Source organism: Otolemur garnettii, unplaced genomic scaffold (genome assembly GCF_000181295.1).
Source record: "Otolemur garnettii isolate 467f Iridium unplaced genomic scaffold, OtoGar3 scaffold00010, whole genome shotgun sequence".
Lineage (NCBI taxonomy): Eukaryota > Metazoa > Chordata > Mammalia > Primates > Galagidae > Otolemur > Otolemur garnettii.
The window spans coordinates 1042836-1066965 of record NW_003852405.1 but is presented as its reverse complement, the minus strand read 5'-3'; the positions used below and the strand labels follow the sequence as shown (position 1 = coordinate 1066965).

Below are 24130 nucleotides of genomic sequence, written 5' to 3'. Positions count from 1 at the left end.
AAGGCCCCCAAGCTTTCTCCTGGGATGGGGCTTTCGGGAAAAGCTTCACCAAGTCCAGACCATAGAGCCTGCCTCTGGGCTTGGGGTCCCATGCTGCCCTTGCTCTCCTGTTCCAGGCTTCCTCAGGATGAACCTTCAGGAGAAAGATCTTTACCCCAGCACAGAAGGGATGGGCCTGATAACAGGCCTGGTGTGGTGTGGGGTGGCTGGGTGAGGGACAGGGTATGGGATGGGTACAGTAGCGAGATGGCGGCAGGAATTGGTGGAGTTTATCAATACCCTCTTGTGTCCTATGTTCAGTCCTGATTGGCTGATTGGTTTCTAAGTGACCCCTCATCCTGTGCTAACCAGGCAGCTGAGGGCCTGCCTGCTGCATCTCCTGCCCTGGGCCCTGCCAAGTCACTGCGGGGTTTTTAAACAATACATGTGACCTGAGAAGATATTGTTAGGGCTCTCACAGGGGAGCTATGTCCCACTTCATGCAAGATATCACAGTCTACAAAGTGTGGGAGCCTGCCCTTTGTTCCCTTGAAAAACATGGAATGTGGCACAGATGCGGAAGACAAAGACTCAGAGGAGGGAGGGAATCTGGCTGATTGAAGTGGCTGAGTCAGGGTTTGAATTCAGGCTGCTTCCTGAGATGCTCCATTCTCCACCGCCACCATAGCTGGGTAGGGTTCTGCCACCATCTTGGGTTTGGGTTCTGCCACCATCTCACTGTGTGACCATAGGCACTTCTATAAACTTTCTGGGCTTAGGCTCCTTCTCTGCAGTGAGAGGGTAGGGACAGACCATGAGGCTGGGACTAATCCCTGGGGGTGAAAATGCAGAGTGGTACCCTAGCAGTGGGTGTTAGAGAGCCCTTTCCTTCCTGTGGCTGGCTGGCTTCTTCCTAGCCTCCCTTGGCCGGCCTAGGCCTGCCTGACCTCTGGACAGGGGTTGGCTATCTTTATAATGCCTGGGACTCTAAATTCTCCTGTAGACTCCTCAGGAATTGTGATGGGGAAGCTTCATCAAAATAACTAATTCCACAGGGCCTCAGGGGAAGGAGTGTTCCAGCATTACTTAGAACAGGTTGAGAAACAAATAATACACTCACACAAGCTGTAAATTCCCAGAATGACTTTAAGAAGAAGCTGAGATAAAGGAGAACTGATTATTCTGTTCTGTCCTTGGACACAGAGGCTGAGGGATGTGGAGTAAATGGCTCTTTGTTTATGGTCCCCTGTGTCTTCTAGTCACTCTGGAACATCTTGGAAGCCGGTTCCCTTCCTGGGATGAGGCAGGGACGATTGCTATTCAAACTTGCTCCTTGGTGAAACCCTCTCTGTAGTGATCACTTTTTTCCCTCAGAAACTTAGACCTATTTTTATTTTATTATTATTATTTTTAAATTTTGGATACAAATGATGAGGTTCCAATGTGTTTGTTAGGTAAAAGTCCAAGTTGTACTTGAGCCCTTCACCCAGGAGGGGAGCCATATACCCCTGCATTGCACCTGCTGGTGAGGGCACCAAATGCTCTTTCTCTGTCCTATAATTATTACTTTAAAAAAAAGGGTTTTAATGTAATGTTGGCTGGCTAGGGTCTGGTTTGCCTGGTCCCAGTCTGGCAGCAGCCTTGATGGAAGGATGGGGCAGGCAGGAGGAGGAGGTGCCAGTCATCCTTTGAGTGTCTACACAGGCTTCCTACCACTGCCATGACAAGTTGCCACAAACTCAGTGGCTTAAAACAACAGAAATTACTTTTCTCATAGGTCTAGAGGCTGGAAGTATGAACCAAAAAAGGGGCATCATCAGGGCCACATTCCCTCTGAAGTCTCCAGGGAGCATCTTCCTTGCCTCTCCAGCTCTGGGGACCTTCCCGTGTTTCTTAGCATGTCGATCGCCTCTCTGCCTCCATCTGTACATGGCCTTCTCCTCTTCTTTCTAAGAACACTTGCCATTGAATTTGGGGCCGATGGGAAAATATAGGATGATCACATGTCAAGGTCCTTAATTGAATTACATCTGCAAAGACCCTTATTCCCAAATAAGTTCATATTCACAGGTTGGACTGCGGTAGAGACAAATCTTTTCAGGGCCACCGTTCACCCCACAACAGTGTCTAACCTCTCTGCAGAATTACATCACGGGTTTCCCATAACACACCTAGCGTGAGGGCATTCGTCTCCTTTCCTAGATGAGAAAACTTGAGAGATGAGATAACTTGTGCAAGTTCACACTGTCAGGAATTGTCTGGACCAGGGTAGATGCATGGGGCTGCACCCTGTAGACAGGAGGGCCAGGCACTACTGTGGGCGGGTGTGGAGGGTTGTAGGATCAGCCCAGTGAGGGGCTGTGAGTATTTTTGTGTTGCTGGAAAGGGGAGTGCATGAGGCTGGGGAGTTGAGGCTGAAAGGAGACATTTAAGACCTTGAACCCGGGCTAAGGGGTTTGGGCTTGATCCTGAGGACACTGAGAACCCTGGGAGACTTTTGATCTCCAAGAGGGGGAAAGCAGGTCTCTGGGTTGAGCAGAAGATGGGAGGGGAGAGAAAAACCTGGAGGAGGAGTCAGTCTGAATGACTGGAAGTGGCAGCGGTGGTGCAGATAGAGAGGGACGGATGAACCTAAAGTCCAGGGTGGGTCCAAGGAACAGGATTAGGTGCTCAGTGGAGGCAGGGAAATTCCCAAGTTCAGCTACTGAGTGTATTGCAGTGCTGCCAACTGAGCTGGAAGGATGTGGTAATGGGCAGCCATGATTCATAGCGGCCTGAGATCTTTGAACACTCTCCCTGTGTCTAGGGACGAGGCAGTTATTTCCCAGTGTGAGTGCTGGACTCTGTAGTCAGATAGCCATGGCGTTCATCCACAGGCACAGAACAGCTTGAAGAAAGGGGCTTCACAGGGGCCTGGACGTCAGCAGAAGTTCTGGCTTTGGGAGGAGCTTTCCTCATTAGGCAATTCTGTCGCGTGGTTCTGGACATTGTTCTTGGACACTCAGCTCCATCCTGTTTCTCAGTTCAATGAGCTACTTAATAGTCTTCATTAAATTCCCTTTCTGCCCAAGCCATCCAGCCTGGATCTGTTATTTCTAATTCTTATAAGAACCCCAATGACAGCAGTGAGTTTAGGGTGAGGTTGAAAAGGGGGTGCCAAGGAACCAGGGCATGTTGAATTTGAGGTGCCATGGGGTGTCGACATGGTGATGTCCAAGGGGCTTTGGGCTTTATGGGCCAGGAGCTCGAGGGACACAGGTGTGAACATTTAGGTGGCTGTGAGGTTTACTTAAAGTGGATGTGGAGGGTGGGCGGAGCTCAAGTGCGTAAACAGCTGAACAATCTCACTAAAGGGATGGCAAGAAGCGGGGAGACTGAAAAGGGGAGGACCTAGAAAAAATACTGTCATGGAAAGGAGGAGAGGAGTTTAAGCAACGCTTCGCCTGTGCCAAAAGGCGCAAAGGGGCAAGTGAGAGGAGGACGGGAGAGGACGCCCTGTGTATGGCATGTAGGACAAGGGTGACAAGAGCAAGCAGTGCCATTGGTGTGATGGGAATGGGGGCGAGACTGGAGTAGGCTAGGGAGAGAATGGGAGGAAAGAAAATGCAGAGTTCTCCTTCTAGAAGCTTACTGTGAGGGAAGATGGGGGCAGGGGTGGGTGACGGGAGAGGAGCCTGCTGTGGTCCCAGGCTGAGGAGCTGCTGCCACCTGAGGGTCAGCCTGGCCACCTGGCATGGCTAGGAAGGTGCCAGGGTGGCAGGGTGCCTACCCTTAGGTGTTTGATATTCTCTGACTTTATTATAATGGTGTCTTCTCTTTAATTGCGTCTTCTGATTGTAGTGTAAAATGGCCTGCAATTATTTGAAACCCAATAGGATAGTTGGGATCAAAGTAACTTGGATGAGCACTCAAGTTTCAAGGCCTACTGGGAGCCCAGTTCTTGGTGTTTTAAAATCCAAAGAGTTGGCCTGGTCCAGTGGCTCACACCTTTAAATCCTAGCACTCTGGAAGGCCCAGGCAGGTGGATCAGCCTGAGCATAGGGAGACCCTGAGACTCCATCTCTGCTAAAAATAGAAGAACCAGCCAGGCAGGCATTGTGGTAGATGCCTGTAGTCCCAGCTACTCTGAAGGCTGAGGCAAGACGATTACTAAAATCTGGGAGTTTGAGGTTGCTGTGAGCTATGATGTCATAGTACTCTAGCCTGGATGACAGAGTGAGACCCTGTCTCAAATAAATAAATAAATAAAAAATAATAAAATCCAAAAAGTTCTGGAGAGGAGGGCGTATGGGGGTGTAAGTCATGTATGGGTTAGGGAAACGCAGAGATACAGGATGGAATCTGCCTGGACCTAGATTAGGAGAGGATTTTCCCTGTGATCCCTCGGTGCGGTCATAGCCTTCGTGAGTGTCCCCCCAGAGTTTGTATGTTGAAACCTAACCCCCAGTGTGGTAGTGTTAAGAGGTGGGGCCTTTGGTGAGGTGATGAGATGATGAAGGGCAGCCCTTGGAAATGGGATCAGTGTTCTTATAAAAGAGGTGGAGGGAGCACCCTTTCCCCCTCACTGGAGGAGGCCACAGCTACCAGGCCCGTCCATGAAGCATGACATTGAATCAGACTCCTTGAGGGTGGACTTCCAGCCTCCAGAGCAATACATTTCTCTCGTTTCTAAATTACCCAGTCTAAGGGCTTATTTTTTTCTCTTTTTGAGACAGAGTCTCACTCTGTCACCAGGCTAGAGTGCCGTGGTATCAGCCTAGCTCAAGGCAACCTCAAACTCCTGGGCTCAAGTGAGCCTCCTGCCTCAGCTTCCTGAGTAGCTGGGACTACAGGCTCCCACCACAATGCCTGCCTACTTTTGTTTCTGAGACAGAGTCTCAAGCTGTGGGCCTGGGTAGAGTGTCCTGGCGTCATAGCTCATAGCAACCTCAAACTCACGGGCTCAAGCAATTCTTTTGCCTCACCCTCCCAAGTAGTTGGGACTACAGGCGCACGCCTTCCAGCTAATTTTTTTTTTTTTTATCTTTAGTAGAGATGGGGTCTTTCTCTTGCTCAGGCTGGTTTTAAATTCAAGCAATCCTCCTGCCTTGGCCTCCCAAGATTGCTAGGACAATCTAAGGTGTTATGTTACAGCAGCATGTGCCGACTCAGCCACTGCCCTGCTCTGTGCGTTCCTGTCATTCCGTCTGGACCCCGACACTGCACCCTTCTTTTTGTTCTAGTTTGCTGCTGCTACTTCTTTGCTTTTCTGGGGGACAATTTCAGATTTGCCCAGTTTAAGGTCCTTTCTTTCTGCTAGCCTGAATTCATGATCCTGTGCTATGCAAAATCAAATCTTTTCTTTACATCTCCATGGTCTACCTCAGGAGTTCTTAGCTATTTTTGTCCTGTGAATCCCTTTGAAACCTATGATTCCTTCTAAGAATAATGTTCTTAAATGCATAAATTAAACTATGCAAAGTTACAAAGAATATGTAGGTACAAAGGAAATGCAGTTATAAAATATATATTAAAAACAAATTTTTGTGATACCTGTGCTTCTTTATTAGTGCATCAAGTAATGTAATATAGCAGTGGGTCCATAACTACCATGATTTCACCGTAGTAATAAGCAGAAATGCTACTTTGATCTTTTTTCCAGCAATAGTAATATGATATAATAATAATAATAATTATTTTTTGAGATATTACTTTGTCACCCTTGGTAGAGTGCTGTGGTGTCACAGCTCATAGCAACCTAAACTCTTGGGCTCAAGCGATTCTCTTGCCTCAGCCTCCCAAGTAGCTGGGACTATCGGCACCTGCCACAACGCCCGGCTATTTTTACAGATGAGATCTCACTGTGGCTCAGGGGGGGTCTCAAACTTGTGAGCTCATGCAATCTACCCACCTTGGCCTCCCAGAATGTTAGGGTTACAGGTGTGCCTGGCAGTACTGTGATTTTTTCTTTTTTTTGAGACAGAGCCTCAAGCTATCCCCCTGGGTAGAGTGCCGTGGCATCACGCTCACAGCAACCTCCAACTCCTGGGCTCAAGCGAGTCTCCTGCCTCAGCCTCCCAAGTAGCTGGGACCACAGGCGCCCGCCACAACGCCCGGTCACCTCTTGGTTGCAGCCATCATTGCTGTTTGGTGGGGCTCGGCTGGGGATTCGAACCCGCCACCTTAGGTGTATGTGGCTGGCGCCTTAGCTGCCTGAGCCACAGGCGCCGAGCCCAGTACTGTGATATTAAAACACCTGTAATTTCTCCTAGTGACAAAGCCACAGGTACTATTAATACATTTATACTTTGTAATCTACAGTTAAAAGAAATGTTTGAAATTCAGTTAGAAATTAGTGAAAATGAGGGTATAATTTATCTCCCTACCCAAGTTCATGGATTCTCTGACTTCTTTTCATGAACTCTCTGGAGGGCTGTGACTGCAGGTTAAGAACTGGTCTGGATGCTTGGGTTTCCTTTGTTCTAGTTCTTTCTTCATCTCTTTGAGATGAGTCAGAGTCAAGTCTCATTTAATCATTAGCAAGGAATCAATAACAAAGTGAGCATATTTTAAAACATGTGCTCAAATATTAACACAGTCCACGTAGGCAGGAGCAGTGAAGTCCCCTGGACATGGACTCCCTTTCTACTTCACAGAACAATGGCCATAACCCCAAGGTAGAGCTAGAAGGGACCTCAGAACCTGATTCCACACCGGGGTCACATTTTTTCCTTGGATGGAGGTAAATGACCTCATAGGACTGTGCCAAGTCAGGGATGATCTGGGTTAGACCTCCACGAGAAGGCGTCCTTTCATTCTGAAGGGCCTTTCAAGGTGGGCTGGGAGGGTGGCCCTTGCTACACGTATCTGTATAAACAGTCCTGGAAAATGGTGATTAAAGCAGAGAAATAGGGGCCAGGCCTGAGTTACAACGTCTGACCTGCAAGTGACCCTTTTACACAGACACCAACATGTTGCCCACCACCCACCTGCCCGCCTGCCCACCTGCGTTGTTCTCTCTGCAGGTGTGTAGGAGTCTGGGAGAGGTTTGTCCCCTACATTTTCTCTGCTAGCTTTTTCCTCCCTCCAGGGAACCCAGTACATTTTTGGCACTTTCACCCTCTCCCCCGGTTTTCACCCCTCATTTCTCAGTTCACCTCACCTCTGACTTCCCTCCTCCGTCTCCTCCAGTTCCTGCTTGCTTCTTTCGGGGTGTTCTTCTTCTCCCCACTGTCCTTTTCCACACGACATCTGTTAGCCAAAAAGTAGCCTTAACTGTGGCTAAAATGCACCGGGTACTATTGACATCCACCTGTTCACAGGAATAGGAGCACCCTAAATTAGTTATTGAATACAGAATCCGTGCTGCTTATCCCTGAAGCTCCCCTGAGTCACGGCTGGGGTCTCCACCAAGTGTCTGTTTATCCCTCAGCCTCCTCTAATTGATCTGGCTTTTTCCTCTAGCACTAGCATTCAAGAAAAATAAAATGTTCTCAGCTATTGTTACCCATGTTTTTGTATTTTATTTTTTGAGCCAGCATCTCACTCTGTTGCCCAAGATACAATGCCATGGCCTCAGCCTAGCTCACAGCAACCTCAGACTCCTGGACTCAAGCAATCCTCCTGCCTCAGCCTCCCGAGTAGCTGGGACTACAGGTGCCCACCACAACCCCCAGTTCATTTTTTCTATTTTTAGTAGAGATGGGGTCTTGCTCTTGCTCAGGCTGTTCTCAAACTCCTGAGTGGCCTCAGGCAAAGGAGTGTTCCAGCATTCCTTAGAAAGGTTAAGGTCCCTGGTGCCACCTGGGGAACTCAACTCCACCAGCCTTGTCTTTTCTTCCTCACTGTTTCTTGTTTCCTCATTGGACTTTTAATCTTTTAGAGCACCAGGAATGCCACTTTCTCCCCTTGTGTCTTCTCTGCTATCTCTGTGTGGAGCCCATGGTAAATCCTCGGGTAACTCTTGTTGGCTTGAGTGTGAGGTCCTTGTACATTGTATGGTTTGGTGCAGGGAAGAATAAATGGTGATATTGCAAATCTCTTAATTCATTACCAAAGTCTCCCCCCTCCTCCCACCCCAAGCAGGATCTAAAGGCTGCCCAGAGGCAGAAAAGAACATCGAGTGAAACGTACATAATGGTCTGAATCACTGTGTGCTTGGGAGAGTTAGAGCAACTGTCAAAGCCCCCTGAAGTATCCATTTTTATTGGTTTTGATGGTGATTTGATGTTGTTAGGGATGCAGGTCTCATCTTTGCCTCTGAGATCATCTAAATAACATTGGTGCTGGGAAAGGGAAGAGCAGAGACTAGGCATCCTCGGGCAGTCCTGGATCCTGACTGTAGACATCTGGGAGGAGGTGGGGTTGCAGGAGAGCCTGGCCTCTAGCTTGCCAGGCGCAGGGCCGAGCAGGAGGACTCAGAGGCATTGGACTGTGCAGCGCTTTGCCTTCGCCCAGGTGACCATGAGAGGTGCCGTGCAGGTCTCGATCATGCTCCTCCTGGTAACTGTGTCTGACTGTGCTGTGATCACAGGGGTAAGTTGTCTAACATTCTCTATACCCTGGGTTTGGGGAAGATGTCAGGGTCTGCAGGGGAGGTGAACCCAGGAACATGCAGATGACTCTCTTGGCTCAACACATCAAAACCAAAGGGAACGGGGAATTAGCCACTGGAGACCACTTCAGAGAGAGATTGCAGGATCGCATGTGATTTCCAGATTAGTTAGCTCTCACTCTACTAAACAGACTGCTTTTGAGAAACTGTGTGTAAATCAAGTCTTGTTTTAAATGCATTAGGAGAACATAGAAGATTTTGAAGTTCAGTCTTTTGGTAAAATGAAGGTTCCTGTCATGTGATAAGGAATTCCTTTATAAAGTGGACTGGTGTACCCTAATTTATCTTTTGTGCAAATTTTGGCTTTCATGTATGGTCTGCTTCATATGTCAATTTCAACTTACATAGCATGTTGACTTAATTAAAGGCAGGAAGCTTAGTTAAAGGCGGTAAGCTTATTACTTTCTGTTCCATAAGCCTAATCTCTGTTTTCTCCACTCTTATGAAAGGATTCGTTCACTTTGTGCCCCATTAGTTCTGAGGGGAATATGGCGACACCAGAATATGACTGAGTGTACCCCAAAGCAACAGTCCAGATAATAAGTAGAAGTCCAGTCTTATAGCAGAGGTTCAGCACACAGGTACTGTACATTTTAGTGTTCAAAACACTGGATCATGGTTTTCCGAGATACGGTGGCAGGACCGTTCTTATTAAAACAGAGAGTATTTTTTTTTTAACATGAGACCTTTGCATATAAAAGCCACTAGGAAACAAAAAAGGAGAACTTATCTTTTATTTCAACCTCCTTCAGCTTTTGCACAGAAAATGGAAATGTAGAGAAATGATAAACAGTCTCTGGAATGGTATTAGTTTTACTGCTCACAGAAAGGAAAAGAAAAAAAAAAACTTCTCTCCTTCCCTTCCCTTTCCCATCGCTATGTTGCCCAGGCCGGTCTTGAACATCTCGGCTCAAGCAATCTTCTTGCCCCAGCCTCCTGTGTAGCTGAGATTACAGGCATAAGTCACCACGCCCAGCTTCTTTTCCCTTTTAAACGAAAAAGATTGAGTTCTAAAGAAGAAATATTAAAGGCAAATCAGTGCTTTTGAGACTCAAAGCACAAATAAAATTGGATAGGCAGAATTGTACCTAGTGAACGCAGCTCACTGGAGGCTGAAGATCTGGGACGGTAAGAACAAGGGAGGGGAGCTGCGGGTACCCCAGTGAGGGCCGGGAGCAGTGTGGTTGGCCTGGATGCCCAGGTTGCCTCCCAACAGCTGGCCCACCCTGCCTGCCTGAGAGCAGTGGGAAAATCAAAGAGATCACCTTTCCTCAGGTAACAGGAAACACATGAACCAGACCGGCAGTCAGAACAGAGCACTGAGGGGAAGCCAGAAACCTCCAGGCTCCCTCCATCCTTCATGCTGTTTCCGGACAAACAGGATCCAGCTGCCTGTCACTGTGGGCCAAAATGCAGAGATGGGGTTAGGTCCACCAAACTTTGTCAGAAGGCCAGCAATTCTGTAGAACAGGGAGAATAGCCTCTCCAAGACTGTTCTGTTCTGTTCTTCCATTTCCAAAATCACAGTTTTATACACAAAAGTTAAAACCAAGAACTGTACTAACCCTTATCTCAAACAATAGTAATTAATACTTCTCTTGAACATCAGTAATCGCCATAACCCATGACCCATATAACATTTCAATTCAAAAGTTAATCTCCTAAATCAGTTCCATTAGACGACTTAAGATACACACTTTTAGGTTAAAGATGAATTTACAAAACAACAAGGATGGAAGGCAGGAGGTGAAGGCATGTGGGACCTGAACGGGCCAGACTGTCTGTGTCATCTCAGCTCTAGCCTGACTGACTCCATCTTGTTCTCACTGCATGTGCTCTCATCCCCCACTGCTCTTGAGGTCCCATTGGTGTCCCACATCTGACCCTCAGTAGCAGGCTTCTACCATCTCTCTACTTCTCTGCTTCCTGGACTGAGACCGTCCCCAGAGTCAGGATTGTAGGGTCTCTTCTCCCAGAGTGGGTTAAAAATGCCCACTACCATAGCATAAGAAGAGTCAAGTGGAGTCTGCTTCCCCCTAACCTTGAGCTTTCTAGGGGCTGGCTGGGGTGAGACGTGCCCCTGTCGGGCTGTAGACTGGCACTTCTTGGTGACTGCAACCTGCTCCTCCTCTGGGTGATAGACAGACCCAGCAGCCCCTCTTTTCCTCTCAGGGCTGAGCAGGTTGGAAGTTTCCTGACACACCCCACATGGGCAGCCTGAAGATGTTCCCTGGGCTTCCGTCAGAGAAAAGAGAACCAAAATCCAGGCTCAACTTCCAGCTCGGAAAAGCCACAAAGCTTCCCTGGAAGGGGAAAGCCTGGATGCTTCTCCATCCCTGATCCTGGCTTTGTTACAAATGGCACCTTCTGGAAACCACGCAGGGCCTCTCAGCCCCTGTTCTGAGAGCCCAGCCCAGATGGTTCATCCACTCTAGGGGTCAGGGAGGTCAAGAGAGAAGCCCTGGGGAGAGGCACCTGTCCCTGTGGTGCTGGCACCTTCAATGAGGCTGGGCCTCTGAGGGCTGTTGGGGTGTAGTGTGCTGGGGGGCATCCAGACAGCCCAAGGCCACTTAGCACTGACCACCCAGGGCTTGGGACCACCAGGGGCTCTTCTTGTCCCAGAATTCTAATTAATTAATTTCTACCAGCATCCATTAAGCATCTCCTAGTCCTAGAAATGCTATGTCTTCTAACCCTCAGACTTGTCAGAAAAGGACTGTCTCCCAAGTGGCCTCAGAGGAGCTTGGATGGCTTCACAGATCCAGGTTGGATGCCCACTGTGCTCTGAGCTCCCTGTCCATGAGGGAAACAGGGTGATAAGGCTGGGGCCCATGGGGTCCTGTTAGCTTGAGGCCACGGGGATTGCTCTCAGCATCTTGTTCCCTGATCCTAAGGAGGGCTTTTTGGGTATACTTTTCCCTTCTGGCTTCTCTCGGGTAGTGCTAACTGGCTGTTCCTTTTTCTCTGTCCCCTGCAGGCTTGTGAACAGGATGTCCAATGTGAGGCAGGCACTTGCTGTGCCATCAGTCTGTGGGTGAAAGGGGTGCGGTTGTGCACCCCACTGGGACAGGAAGGAGAGCGGTGCCACCCTGGCAGCTATAAGGTACCACCCAGACCCCGCACAGGTGCATGTGTGCAGGGGAGCCAGGGGAGGTCCCAGAGCCTTGTGCTGGCTCCAGAGGACAATGTGGTAGAGGGTGGCCACACTCCAAATGCTGACCTCGCTTGCCTGACTGGGGGAAGCAGGCAGCCGAGGAGCTGCTGCTCTTCCCTCCGTCCCCCATCAGCCTTACCTAGTGCCCTGCAGGTAACACATTTGACATTTATTCATCCAGGGTCAGACGTGATCCGCCTGCAGCTATCTAGTACAGGGTGGAGAACCACAGGTCTGACTCCAGCCTCACAGCAGCCCTGGGCAGTGGTGAGGAAACCCAGGCAGAGCAAAGCCAGGTGATTTGCTCAAGACACACCCCATGAGGCAGAGCTAGGACTGGAAGTGCAGCTTTCTTACGGCAACTGTAGTCATATCTCACTGATGTTGGGCACTGCCCCCTTGCTAGACTGCTAGATGGGGGGCCAGCTGTCCCCAGCCCCTCACTTGCTGCATGGTCTTAGGCGAGTTAGCTTGATGGGTCTGTACCTCATGTATCCCCTGAGGGAAGGGAGTGGGATGATTACCCCTGAAGTCTCTTATGGATCTGACAAATGCCCGTTGCTCTATTGGCAATCTTCTAGAACATTAAGTAAGACCTTCAAGATGGCCTCCTGTACTAGGTCAGCACTAGAATGAGGCAAGTGAGGCACCCAGGACATGGAGCTCCTGCCCTGCTCCTGTCCCTGACTGCCAGCTCCTAGCACAGAGGATGTAATCGTGTCCACAGGGCTTTGGAGGGGCAGGGCTTTCCTGCTCTTTGGGAACTTGCCTGCACCTACACTCTCAGTGTTCCCCTGGGCTCAGAGCACCCTCTGAGGGGGTGAGGAAGCTAGTGGGTGATGAAGGAAGCCGGACGGCACTGCAGTCCTCAGCCTGTGGTGTGTGAGGGGTTCAGCTGCAGACTCAGTGGGGACAGCAGTGAAAATAAAAACCAGTGCTGAGTGCTTCTTAGACGCCACTCTTCATAGTAAGTGCTTTTTGTAAATACAATTTTAACTTCTTTACAACCATAGGTGGTAGGTGTTATTATTAACCTATTTTATAGATATTAATAAACCTGAGGCACAGAGAAGCTAAATAATTTGCTGATTGTCACACACCGGGAAGGGGCACTGCCTAGGATTTGAACCCAGGCAATCTAACACTGGACCTATGCTCCCATTCAAATTCCCTCGAAGACAGCCCAGTGGTTCAGCACTCCTCAGGGGTGAGAGTCAGAGGGCAGAGATGGCGGCCACCCTGTTCACTTCTGGGGCTGGGACCCACCACAGTGCTGAGCATATCTGATCACTGTGTGTGTGTGCACGTGCAGGCACATGTGTGCGGGGTTCGTGCACGTGTGTATAGGTACCTGTGTATTGGGTGTGTGTGCACGTGTACATGTGCAGGGTGGGTGTGTGCGCAGGGGCACATGTACTGTGTGTGTGTGCAAGTGCACAAGTGCAGAGTGTGGGTGCACAGGCTCACATGTGCTGGGTTGGGTGTGTATAGGTACACACATGCAGGGTGTGTGTGTGTATACAGATGCACATGTGCTCTGTGTGTGTATGTGTGTACAGGTGCACGTGTGGTGTGTGTGTGTACAGGTGCACGTGTGGTGTGTGTGTGTGTACAGGTGCACGTGTGCTGGGTGTGCGTGTGTACAGGTGCATGCGTGCTGTGTGTGTGTGTGCATACAGGTGCACATGTGCTCTGTGTGTGTGTACAGGTGCACGTGTGCTGGGTGTGTGTGTGTACAGGTGCACGTGTGCTCTGTGTGTGTGTGTGTGTGCATACAGGTGCACGTGTGCTGGGTGTGTGTGTGTACAGGTGCACGTGTGCTGGGTGTGTGTGTACAGATGTATGTGTGCTGGGTGTGTGTATACAGATGTATGTGTGCTGGGTGTGTGTGTGTACAGGTGCATGTGTGCTGGGTGTGTGTGTACAGGTGTACATGTGCAGGGTGTGTGTGTGTGTGCAAGTGCACGTGTGCCGGGTCTGTGTGTGTACAGGTGCATGTGTGCTGAGTGTGTGTACAGGTGCACATGTGCAGGGTGTGTGTGCGTGTACAGGTGCACATGTGCTGGGTCTGTGGACAAGTGCATGTGTCCAGGGTGTATGTGTGTGTGCAAGTACACATGTGCTAGGTGTGTGTGCAGGCGCATGTGTTCTGGGTAGGCCATGTGCCATGGCTCACACCTGTAATCCTAGCACTCTGAAAGGGTGAGGTGGGTAGATGGCATGAGCTCAGGAGTTGGAGACCAACCTGAGCAGGAGCGAGACCCTGTCTGCACTAAAAATAGAGAAGTAGGATTGTTCAAGCTGAAGAGTTTGAGATTGCTGTGAGCTAGGATGACAACATAACACTCTACACGGGGGACAGAGTGAGACTCTGACTCAGAAAAAAAAAGAAAATCACCCCAAACTCTGACTCCTCCACAAATTAGCTGTGACCTTGGCACATTGTTTAGCTACCATGGGCTTCAGTGTCCATATCTCTAATTCTATTATTGTTGTGCTCAGTGTGTGTGTGTGTGGGAGGGTGTGGAGGTGAGACAGTTGCCAGGGCTGGGCTGACCCAGGCCCTTGCCAGGAGGCCCACTCTCTTTGGTGAAGGTGTCCCTCACTTCTCTCCCCAGGTCCCCTTCTTTGGGAAACGTCAATACCATATCTGTCCCTGCCTGCCCAATCTGGTGTGCTCCAGGTTCCTGGACGGCAAGTACTACTGCTCCGCAAACTTGAAGAACATCAACTTTTAGGAGCGATCCCGGTCTCAGGATACCCACCCGGCCTCTTCCTGAGCACAGCCTTGAGGAGTGTCTTCTGGAGTTTTGTTTGTGCAATGAGCCCTGGTTTTCCCCAACTCCTGCAGCCGCTATACTCCCTACTCTGTTCCCTCCTGCTTGGAACGTGCACACACACCTCCACCACCTGAGGGCGTCACAGCGTGGGGCTGTGGTCCTGGGTGGTACCTTGCCTGGTTCTCTTCCATGCTCAGGCTTCCCGACTGGTTGTAAATGGCAGAAAGGACATCCTCTCCTCTCCCTGGGTGACCTGATTTCCTCCCTGCCCTCTGCCCCTGTCCCTGCACTCACCTTTCTCTGGGAATTAGACATTCATTGGATGCATTGCTTAGAGTCAAAGGACCAACCTAAGGTTTGTTCACCTTCCTTTGATTAATTCCTTAATTATAGCCTGAAGGCCCAAGGAGAGCTCTTCCTACATGCTAGTGGACAGTCATCTCAAGGCAGGTGGGGGGAGCCAGGGAGGTTAGTCAGCTTCTGAAGGCTCTGTTCTCAGTCAGTCTGTGGCCTGTAACCTGTGACCTTCGCCTAGCCCACTGGGCCAGAATTGCAATTCCTCTAAGGCCCCTCCTATCACTCTACCATCTGTCGGTGACACTCGCGCCCCTCCCCCTGCCTCCCTGTTAACATGTAATGTGATAGTGACATGTTAGAGAGCAACTGGGGAGATGCCAAGAGAGCCCCTTTCCAAGGACCAGCCCTGAGAGCAGCTTAGTGACCTTGAGATGGTCAGTCTTCTGCCAGGCTGTGGAGGGAGCAAAAAGAGGTGGGAGGGAGTAGTACAGGGACTGAAAGGAGTGTAGATTTCAGACCAAGAAGGCAACTGTGTACCAACCTGCTGGCTTCAGAATAAAAGCACAAACAGTAGAGGTGTGTCATGTGCTGTCCTGCTGTGGCTTTCAGCCAGGGCCTGCCTGCACGGGGAGGAGGGCAAGGCCCAGGCTGTGTCCAGGTGGGGGAGGAATGCACCTGGTGTCCTCCTAACCCTCACCAGGGCATTTCTTTTTGGAGAAAGTGGATTTCAAGGTCTCTTTTAACAAGGAGCACAAGGCCATTGGGCCCTAGGCAGGGAGGGTGCTGCTCTGCTGCTCTGAAGGGCTGGATGCAGCCAGAGGCTGTGAGCTGGTGTGGGGTGGGGAGACTCAGTTGCTAAGACTGCTTAGCAGGGTCTGGTTGCAACACATATTCCTGAAATTTGGTCCCATTTGCTTTGTATCAAATATTTGACCCCACTGGGAGACCACATGCCTAGAGTGAGGCAATCCCTGTTAGTGATGGAGCTGGCAAGGCCCTGAGCTCTGTGCTTGGACTCAGGGGCTGGAAGCTCCCCGAAATGCAGGTTCCTGATCCCACTGCCTCTTTTCTTCCTTAATTCTTAGTCTAAGAAAGGGTGAGACTACATCCTGTCTCACTGTATTTCTCAGAAGCTCCAGGAGGACTGTAGTTTCTGAGACTTGGGGTGCTACCCTCCCGGAGGGCTTGCTGTGCATCTGCTCCCCATTCATTGTGCCGGCCCCTCTCTGCTCAGGGTGCTCAGGACATCTTAACTCCAGTCTGTTCAGGCCAGGCCAGCAACCCTCCCCACCCTATCTTTCTTTCTTTTTGTCTCTTTTTATGAACGTCATTGCTCTGCTGACTTGGGGCCTTCTTGCAGTCCATGAGTCTCTTTTTCTCCTTATTTTAGGCTCAGGTCCTGGATATAAAGTTCTCTTCTATATCCAGGATTCCAATTTGACCAACCTTGTCATTTGGATCTCAAGGTACCACCCATTGCTGCCTGCCCTTGACCTTTTGTGTGGCCCTTCCTAAAGTGTGCCCCTCCTTGCAAGCAGAGCCAGCCTGGATAAGGCAATCAATGAACTGTTCTTCAGAGCAACAGAGAGCAGGTGAAGGTGGCTCCAGGCATTACGATGCCCAATGGTGGCCACTGACCTGCCAGCTGCTGCAATTTAGTTTAATTGGATCCATTCTCATTAAACAAACAAACAAACAAACAAACTGAAACAGTTTTCCTTTCATTATGCAAATACTGATGTGCATTTTGAAACTGTATATTTTACCAGCTGGAAAGATTAAGAGTCAGTAACTAATTTATTGTCATTCGTTTTTATTACCTTTGTAATCTCTCAGATGTGTTTTTTGTCTCACATTCCTGAGAATTCTCTTATTCTTTGATCAGAAATGTAGCATAATGCCCTTTCAGTCTGAGATCATTCTTTTAATGCCAGAATTTTGAGGAATGTAAAGGCTGCCTCTGCCTCAGCTTTCTGCTGCTGTTGCTGAAGGCAGCTGGGCAGAGAGAGTGGAGGCTGGGGAGGTAGGAAAAATACATTCGAGAATATTCTTTATATTTAGGAATATGTTATTCATACATATAAAAAGAATCTACTTATGAGAATAATTTTCCTGTAAGAAAATGAATTCTAGGAGATTAAATTAAGGTCAGGTAAAATGGGCACACCTTCAAGATAGGGGCACATCGATGACAGCCTTTATCCCCTCTCGCCCCAAACCTTTCATCCACAAATGGCGGTGTCTGGTACCATCTACTGGCCAACATGGGGATAGCAGGGAAGAGCTGAGAGGAAAAAAAGGGACCACCTCCTGGAGGCAGCTGGGCAACGTTCCCCAGATATCCCCAGTGCCAGATTCAGGGGTTTAGCAGGATAATACTTCCACTTGTGGAAAGAGGTCTGCCACCCAAAAGGACCACAAAAATTTCTTAATTGCCACTTGTTCTATCCTAGATAGTGCTTTCTTAGACGCTTCTGACGTCCTCCTGCCGGGATTTTTAGCACAGGCTGAGGACTTCTCCTCTCATAATTTCTCCGGGATTAAGGAAGTGGAGGTATGTGGGGGTCAGAATAACACCACTGAGTGTGCCCACCTCTGTGTGGGGATACAGCAGGAACAAGAAGAACCGCCTCCCTGAGGTTTTTGTCATTCAGCCCCCTCCTATCATTCATCGTGGTTATTTCTAGTATGCCACAGAAGGTGGGGGTGGGCCAGCCCCTGGTGCCCTCCTCCTGGAGGAGGAAGGGCCACACACAGGCTGTGTGGAGGGCAGAAGCCAGAGTAGAGAAACTTCCTGGGAGGTCTCCTGAGGGCCTAATATGCTCAAAGAAGATTAAATGGAAATCTGCTGTTAAAACCAGCTCCACCTGAACATGTCACAGGGCACCTGGGATAGGGCGCAGTCTATAGACTCCCGACTGGCTGGTGACTGAGCAGGCTCTGTGTGAGTGCATCTTGACATATTTATTGCTGCCCCTCCTATCCAGCCATCCCCTTCTTAGGGGTCTTGGCCATCAGGCTCCAAAAGACAGTGACTGCAGGTGAGATCCTGGGAGCGGCAGGAATCCTCCCAAGGTCTCAGAGAAGTCAATTTAGCATGTAATAACCGAGCCCCCAACCCCTAATCCCCAGGACCAGTAAGAAATGCAACAAAGCCCATATATTTGTAAAAAGAACTTCTCCTAAGCCTTTTAGCCTCAGCTGCTCCCCCACCCCCCCCACCCCCCAAGGGAGGAGAAGTTAAGGTCTGGGAAGAAGCCCAAGAAGATAAGGGAAGGAAGGGAGGCAGGGGTGAGCCCTGGGTGAAAAGGGCTGAAGTTGGTTTAAGGCCCAAGCTGCTCTCGGAAATTTACCAAATACCCCTCATTTGATGATTTGTGAGTTAATGTATCTAAAGTTAGCATGTACCCACACCCCAAATTGTGTAACCCCTTATGGTGCACCCCATCTTATGATGATGAAGTAATGTGTATCTTGTGATGTATAAATCAATATGTGCCCTCACCTTGCGAACCCGCTCTAACTGCTATGATTGGCTTCCGTATTGTGCTAGCTTGCTGACCCTTGCAAAATAATGGTATAAAAAGGCACTTCGCCTGCCAATTGGGGCTGGAATGCCCCTGTGGTGATCCAGCCTGTCTGCAGGTGTAATAAATTTTATCAATTATTGCATCAAAGTGGAGTCCACCTTTTTATCTCCGTGGCTCCGACCCACAAAAAGCAGAGGCTCCAGGGCAGGGGTCATGCTCCAGAGCTGAGGTGGCATGGCAGATGACACACTGTTTTTACTCAGACTGTGTGCTGCTCTACGTGGCTTTAGTTGGGAGTGGGGTATGGTGGAGCCAAGACCCTTGAGCCCCAAAGGGCAACACTTGACCTTTGTCTTAGTCTTGTTCTGCTGCTGTAACAAAATACCTTTCACTGAGTAAGGTATAAAGAACAGAAATTTGTTTCTTATAGTTCTGGGGCCAGGGAGTCCAAGCTCAAGGTGCCAGACAATTCAGCATCTCGTGAGAGCTGATTTTTGTATTCTCATGTGGTAGAAGGTCCAAAAGGACCTCTAACCCCATTCAGGAGGGCAGATTCTAATCTGACCTAATCACTTCCCAAGGGCCATGCCTCCTAACCTTATTGTGTTGGCTATGAAGTTTCAACAGGAATCTGGGGGGCGTTCACACTATGGCAATGTTCCTACTCTTTCATGCCCTTGACAATGACAATCTTTGGGTGCCAGAAATCTTTACTTGAAACTTTTCCCTGTATCAGCTCTCAGATCAGCCCAAGAGTCAACCCGGAGGATTTTCTGGAATGTGCCCCAAAATCAGATCAGAAAGATCAAGGTGTCCTGACAGTGCACTGTCTGGGTATCTTTAGGGATGTCTTTTCTTTCTTTCCTTTTTAGAGATGGGATTTCACTATGTTGCCCAGGCTGGAGTTGAACTCCTGGGCTCAAGGGATCTTTCTGGCTCAAACTCCTAAGTAGCTAGGACTACAGGTACTCACTCACCACTGCACCCAGCTCTAGGGCTGCCCTTTCTGATTGGGATTTGGAAAGGAAAACAAAAAGCCATCTTTAAACAAACAGCTCTTCCTTATCAAATGACAAGTGGATGGATAAAATGTGCTATATCTACACAATGGAATGTTTTAGTCATAAAAAGGAATGAAGTATCAATACATATAATGACATGGATGAACCTTGAAAACATCATGTTAAGTGAAAGAAGCCAGTCACTAAAGGTCATGTCTTGTATAAGTCCATTTATATGAAATGTCCAGAATACGTAAATCTATAGAGACAGGAAGCAAATTAATTTTTACCAAGGTCTGGGGATGGGTGTAGGTAGAAAAATGGGGAGTGACTCTTAGTGGACACAGGACTTCTTTTGGGGGGTGACAAGAATGTTCTAAAGTTAAATTGTAGGCCAGGTATGGTAGTTCATGCCTGTGATCCCAACACTTAGGGAGACTGAGGTAGATGTTTGAGCCCAGCCTGGGTGACATAGCAAGACCCTGCTGATAAGAAAAAAAATCAGCCAGTCATGGTGAAGTGTGCCTGTAGTCCCCACTACTGTGGAGGTGGGAGGATTGCTTGAGCCTAGAAGTTATAAGCTGCAGTGAGCTATGATCGTGCCTCTGCACTCCAGCCTGGTGATGGAGCGACACCCCATCTCTAAAAAATAAATAAATAAATAAATGAAATTAGATTGCAGCCATGGTCACATGACTGTGAATATTGTAAAATTTATGTGGCTGGCGCCTTAGCTGCTTAAGCCACAGGCGCTGAGCCTGTAAAATTTATGTGAATTGTACATTTTAAATGAGTGAATGGTATGATATGTGAATTATATCACAATAAAGCTGTTTGAAAATATTAAAATCCAAAAAGTAAAAATAAAGAAAAAAAGGAAAAGAAATAGCTTTACAACTGTAGCTCACAGAACTGGAAAGTATAAGACCAGGGAGGGGCCAGGGCTGGGCTTCTGAGGTTTAAAGCTTACAGAGACACAGGGGACTCTCAAGGTCCAGGGGACATAGAAGGGTGGGTGTTCTGGATTAGACCATGATTTAATATACCTTCAAAGGGGTATTTTTAAAAATGTTCATTTAACACTTATTTTGTGGGTATGAAAGAATTACAGTAGAACCTCTGTAAATTGACCACCCAAGGGACTGTAACAAACAGGTCAACATATAGACGTAGTCAACATAAGGAACTAGGCCTACTGTACTGATACATACATGGGGTGGATGTCTGGTTTATAAAAATTAGGTCAACTTAAGGAGGTGGTCAAGGTAGGGTGGTGGTCAACTATAGAAGTTCTACTGTATATCATATTAACCCAGACCCTTTGCTTATATGCCAAATAAGGTACTTGTAACATGTGGTTTTCTACCCCAGACATCTTGAATGCCCTACTAGGCTCTCTTCAATTTATGTAATTAAAGAAATTCCTCATTAGCAGTACAAAAGCACTACATTGTACACTCTGCAGTCTGGGGCTGCATTTTAAGATGAGTGTGAGGAGTGTTTTATCTTTTCCACTGGAGGGCACTGCCCACTTTGGTGGGAGCAGAGACGTTCTTTTTTTTTTTTTGAGACAGAGCCTCAAGCTGTCGCCCTGGGTAGAGTACTGTGGCATCACAGCTCACAGCAACCTCCAGCTCCTGGGCTCAAGCCATCTCCTGCCTCTGCCTCCCAAGTAGCTGGGACCACAGATGCCTGCCACAACTCCCAGCTATTTTTTGGTTGCAGCCATCACTGTTGTTTAGCAGGTCAGACTGGATTCAAACCCACCAGCTCAGGTGTATGTGGCTGGCACCTAAGCCGCTTGGGCCACAGGTACAGAGCCAGCAGAGACGTTCTTATGCAGCAGCTGAATTAACTGGCAGGGGCCTTAACTGGCTCTGCGTCTTCTATTTATTCCAGGGATGTTTGGGGCCCCTTTTAGAACTGCACCCTGCACAGCTGACCCTAAGTAGGAATAAGGTTGAAATATGGGATGCCAGGCCAGGAGCGGTGGCCCACTCCTGTAATCTTAGTACTCGGGGAGGCTGAGGTGGGTGGATTGCTTGAGCTCAGGAGTTTGAGACCAACCTGAGCAAGAGTAAGACCTCTTCTTTACTAAAAATAGAAATACTAGCTGGGTGTTGTGACAGATGCCTGTAGTCCTAGCTACTTAGGAGGCTGAGATAAGACGATTGCTCAAGCCCAAGAGTTTCAGGTTGCTGTGAGCTATGGCATCATAGCACTCTACCCAGGGTGATAGAATGAGACTCTCTCATAAAGAAAGAAAGAAGGAAAGAAGGAAGGAAGGAAATGCCACCTCTTGTTCCATCCTGGGCTGGGGCCATGCCTAGCTTCAGAAGCCCAAAGCACGGGATCATTGAGATGAGCAACTTTTAGGTGGTCATCCCCTTGAAGTTTACAAAGAAGGGTTCAGCTGGGGACTGCACACAGCCCCAGGTCTTTGACCACACCCTTGACACTGCTCACTCTGCTTTTCCCTATCCCATCTCTCTCTCCCCTGGGAGAACAGTGCTTGGGTCTTGGCCCAGGTCACAGGAGAAATTTGATTTGTGAACCTTCTTTTTTTTTCTTTCTTTTTGAGCCAGAGTCTCACTTTGTCTCCCTAGATAGGGTGCTGTGGTGTCATTTTAGCTCACAGTAACCTCAAACTCTTGGGCTCCAATGATCCTCCTGCCTCAGTCTCCCAAGGAGCTGGGACTACAGGTGCCCACCACAACACCCAGCTAGTTTTTCTACTTTTAGTAGAGATGGGGTCTTGCTCTTGCTTAGGCTGGTCTTAAACTCCTGAGCTCAATCAATCCACCCATCTCAGCCTCCCAGAGTGCTAGGATTACAAGCATGAGCCACCGCACCTGGCCTTAATTTGCAGATCTTCTGCCCAGAATATTCTTTCTCGTTTCAGCCCTGTGCCTGCTCAAAAGTCTCTGCTGCTCATGGGTCATAGAGAGTTAGTGTCTGTGCAACTTGGAGGAAAAACATGAGTGTGGTTTTTAAAAGGAATCAGATGCTGGAGGCCCTCCCACTCCTGGTCATTCCCTCCTGTATGGGGCAGGTGAAAACTGCAGGCCTAGCAAAGACAGAAGGGCTGTCATTTGGGGGCTGAAGATTAGTGAGGACGATTCACGCGGTCTAAACAGAGAGAAGCACCGATGAGTAAGAAGCCGTGGGCATGCTCTGAACAGAGACGCATCACGGAGAAGCCTGTGAAAGTGTGTCTCAAAACTAACCCCCAGAGATCGGGTAAACAAATGTGTCAAATGGGGGCTTGGCCTTTTCTTCTCATTTTGTATTTTGCTCTGTTGGCATTTTTTATTTTTTTTGAGACAGGAGCCTCCAGCTGTCCCCCTGGGTAGAGTGCTGTGGCATCACAGCTCACAGTAACCTCTAACTCTTGGGCTCAAGCGAGTCTCCTGCCTCAGCCTCCCGAGTAGCTGGGACCACAGGCGCCCACCACAACACCCGGCTGTTTTTTGGTTGCAGCCATCATTGTTGTTTGGCAGGCCCAGGCTGGATTTGAACCTGCCACCTTGGGTGTATGCATCTGGCACCTTAGCCACTTGAGCCATAGGTGCCGAGCCTGTTGGCATTTCTCATCATCATTAGTGGCAAAGTTACCTTGTCTTCTGACAGGCCGGGTGGCACAGTGGTGGGTAGCACAGACTGCCTTAGTTTGAACACTGGTCGGGCCACTTACCAGCTAGGGACTTTGGGCAAGTTACTAAACTGCTCTGTACCTCAGTTTCCCCATCTGTAAAATGGCAATGATAATAGACCTTCTGCCTTTTGGAGTTGATGTGAGGATTACGTGTTAATGTATGCAAAGCCGGCTCAGCACCTGTGGCTCAAGCGGCTAAGGTGCCGCCACGTATACCTAAGGTGGCGGGTTCGAATCCAGCCCGGGCCGCCAAACAACAATGACAACTGCAACCAAAAAACAGCCGGGTGTTGTGGCAGGCGCCTGTGGTCCCAGCTACTTGGGAGGCAGAGGCAGGAGAGTGGCTTGAGCCCAGGAGTTGGAGTCTGCTGTGAGCTGTGATGCCATAGTACTCTACCTAGGGCAGCTAGGGAAAAAAAAAAATGTATGCAAAACCCTCAGGGCAGGGTCCCTCAGGGGAAACATGGCGGGAATGTTTTACATTTTTTGCTTATTATAAGATATCTTGGACCATCAGTCTGGGCTCCCTCAGCCCAGTGTCTGTATCTCTGGTAACTGGCTCACTAACCAGCGCTGCCTGGAGGCCTCTCTTCAGGGAGGTAAACTAAGAAAACACCCAGCAAGAAACACAAAACCCTTTCTCCGGATGTGCTCCAATTCCCCAGAATCCTAACATTGGGGGAGGAAATCATGGTTTGTTCAGATCATGTTCTGTTATAATTCTGAAGTTTAGGAGCAGAGGCTTATGTAGGCAGAGCTCGAGATAACAGCTCCATTTGGGAACACAGATAATGCAAATCTTATCTAAGTGCTTCTTAATACCTTGCTTAAACATATGAGTCACTGTTTCAAAGTAAAATGGAATGTTTGCTCAATATGGGCTGTGATCTTAATAGCATGCTATTAATTTTTTTTTTTTCTAGAAAAAGCATAAGGAGAGTAGGCTCTGAAATCTGTCCTGGTTCTTCTCAGTTTGTGTCTAAATCAAACCTACCAGTGCATGTGTGTTCCCTGAGACAAACCTCACCTTCACGTGGCTGCCCTCAGGAGAAGGCAGTGCGAGATGTTACTCACCCCAGACTGTCAGCTCCCAAGCTCCACTGTGCCCAGAGGCACCAAGGAGGGAGATACTCTTTTTTTT

General features: G+C 48.7%; 1 protein-coding gene across 1 annotated transcript; it reads left to right on the top strand.

Moving 5' to 3' along the window:
* The first annotated feature begins 8421 nt into the window (after positions 1–8421).
* On the top strand, positions 8422–14464 carry PROK1 (prokineticin 1). Its single transcript, XM_003784041.1, has 3 exons — positions 8422–8493; positions 11550–11675; positions 14345–14464. The coding sequence occupies exons 1-3, from the start codon at positions 8422–8424 to the stop codon at positions 14462–14464; spliced, it is 318 nt and encodes a 105-aa protein (XP_003784089.1).
* The last annotated feature ends 9666 nt before the right edge of the window (positions 14465–24130 follow it).